Source organism: Ostrinia nubilalis, chromosome 19, assembly GCF_963855985.1.
Source record: "Ostrinia nubilalis chromosome 19, ilOstNubi1.1, whole genome shotgun sequence".
Lineage (NCBI taxonomy): Eukaryota > Metazoa > Arthropoda > Insecta > Lepidoptera > Crambidae > Ostrinia > Ostrinia nubilalis.
This window is the reverse complement of record NC_087106.1, coordinates 11873958-11876104: the sequence shown is the minus strand read 5'-3', so window position 1 is coordinate 11876104 and position 2147 is coordinate 11873958. Positions and strand designations below refer to the sequence as shown.

Below are 2147 nucleotides of genomic sequence, written 5' to 3'. Positions count from 1 at the left end.
TTGCATGATTGTCCCCTTTACCAATCGCATAGGTACTGTAACTTGGTACCGTATTGTTCGTACTAAATTGTTTGTTTGCTTCCAACTTTCAACGATAAAAATGCATCCTATAAATCGGCTAACGCCAAAATTATTTGCACTTGAAACCGGCATTCGACTGCCGCTACGAAAAACCAATAGTAATTAAATATTTCCTCCTTTGTAATTAATGACTGGAAATGGCTGCACTATGATATAAGTAGGCTTGCTCCCAAGGATTTGTAAGTTGGCTAATTCACTTAAAAATACTAATTGCATTACGGAAAATGTGTTTTGTGGAGTGCGCGACTGAAGTAGGTCACTGTAATAGTGGATGCAATAATTTTTTATCGACTTCCTTGCAGTAAGCAAATATTGCAATACCGTAAAAAAGCAAACTAAAAAAAATATTACGCATTAAAATTGGGCAGCATCCCTTTGAAAAAGTGAATTTCACCTTTTCAATGGGTTTTATTTAGTCGCGTTTATGAATGCGGGCCATTTAGGGTTTCCACATTTTCCACCGAAGCACTTGATGGACAGGTGATGTGTTTGAATAGCTTTGAATAGTCAATCAGATTTCCACATCACCTCTCCGCTCAGCTTTGGAAATCGGTTTGGTTATTCTCTATACCTACATCTCCTGCCTTATCCGCTTTGGTGAAAATCGGGCGGGATTTTTAGTGAAGTGAAGTTTAGGGATTTAGCACAAAATGACTACTTAATCCTAACATTAGTCAAGAAGGAACAACAACAGGAAAATTAGAAGCCAAATAAAGCACATCCTTTGTTATTTTAATCACACAAAGCAACACGTTCCAACTAAAGTTCGTCTTTCACCAATTTAAGTATTTCGTCGTCCTCGTCCGTCCACTCGTCAGGGTTGGAGGTCATCTGCCCGAGCGCCTCCATGCGCCTCTCCATCGTCAGTTTGTCCAGTATGTGCTCCATCTTTATGTGCATGCAGTCGTTGAAGACCGACGCATACTCGCATATCTCGAAAATGCCCTCAACCGCGCCACTGCACTCGCCTATAGCAGCTTTTAACCGCGAGAGCACCTCGCTATCTTCCCCGTAAACTGCTTTATTTACTTCCAGAAGGGCGTTTGCATCAATCTTATTGCGTTTTATGATCGCATTCCGCTTCAGAATGCAAGCGACGAAGCATTTCCCCTGCGCGGTCGACTGCGGTAGCCGCTTCAGAAAGTGCTCGACGTCCAGCATCGAAGCTTTGACCTGCCGGGCGCACTCCGTCAAATTCTTCCTGAACGGCTCCACCTCCTCGTTCATTTTGTTGAAGTTCTCCACGTGTTCCTCTTTGGACATCGGCTGGAATGACACGACGAGGTAAAACGCGGACGCGAACACCAAAAACAGTAATAATGTGATGAAATTCGTGAAAGTCCTATTCATTTCGAGTGTACGCTCCCGCGGCCTCTTCGCTCTGCTAAGCCTCATTGTTTATTGTTATCCGACAGCCACTTTTGAAGTTAATTGATTGTTAGCACGTTACGACTGTTGTAGTTCAGTGTGACGTGGGTTTTCAATATTGGATTGATATTGCACAATTAATTGCTGCGTATAAGTACCTGCCTACAATACATACTTAGGTACCACATTCGTATGTAATGGTCAAATAAAATTAGAACCCAAAAAAATGACTGTAAAAAAATATTTTACACATTTTCTTCAGGATGTTTATTTTTAAATCTAAATAATATTAAAAATGAGAAGGTGTTATGGGCTTAACTTATCTAAGTAACAACAAGATGTTTGCTTAGTAAGGCACTCGTAATGAAAATACAGAATAAGTACCTACATAATATATTTGTTAGGTTAGTTTAACTTTAAAAAACCCAACTGTGTAAAAATGAACTAAAAAGATAAAAACAAGACAACTTAGTGTTCACAAATTTTAATGCAGTCGGAGGCATCAATTACATAAATGACCAACTGCATTTGCCTCCGACTGCATTTGTGAACTTTGTTTTGTTTTATTTCATTTTTACGCAGTTGAGTTTTTTGAATGTTATATTTTTAGAAGTCAAAGAAAAAGAAAAATCATAAACTGAAATCGTAATACTAGAACTGTATAACGAAACGCATGAAATTACAAAAACTAAACGCAA

At 39.0% G+C, this 2147-nt stretch overlaps 1 protein-coding gene across 1 annotated transcript; it reads right to left on the bottom strand.

Moving 5' to 3' along the window:
• Positions 1 to 792: 792 nt before the first annotated feature.
• Positions 793 to 1485, bottom strand: LOC135081312 (uncharacterized). Its single transcript, XM_063976039.1, has one exon. The coding sequence runs from the start codon at positions 1474 to 1476 to the stop codon at positions 841 to 843; it is 636 nt and encodes a 211-aa protein (XP_063832109.1). The 5' UTR covers positions 1477 to 1485; the 3' UTR covers positions 793 to 840.
• Positions 1486 to 2147: the final 662 nt, after the last annotated feature.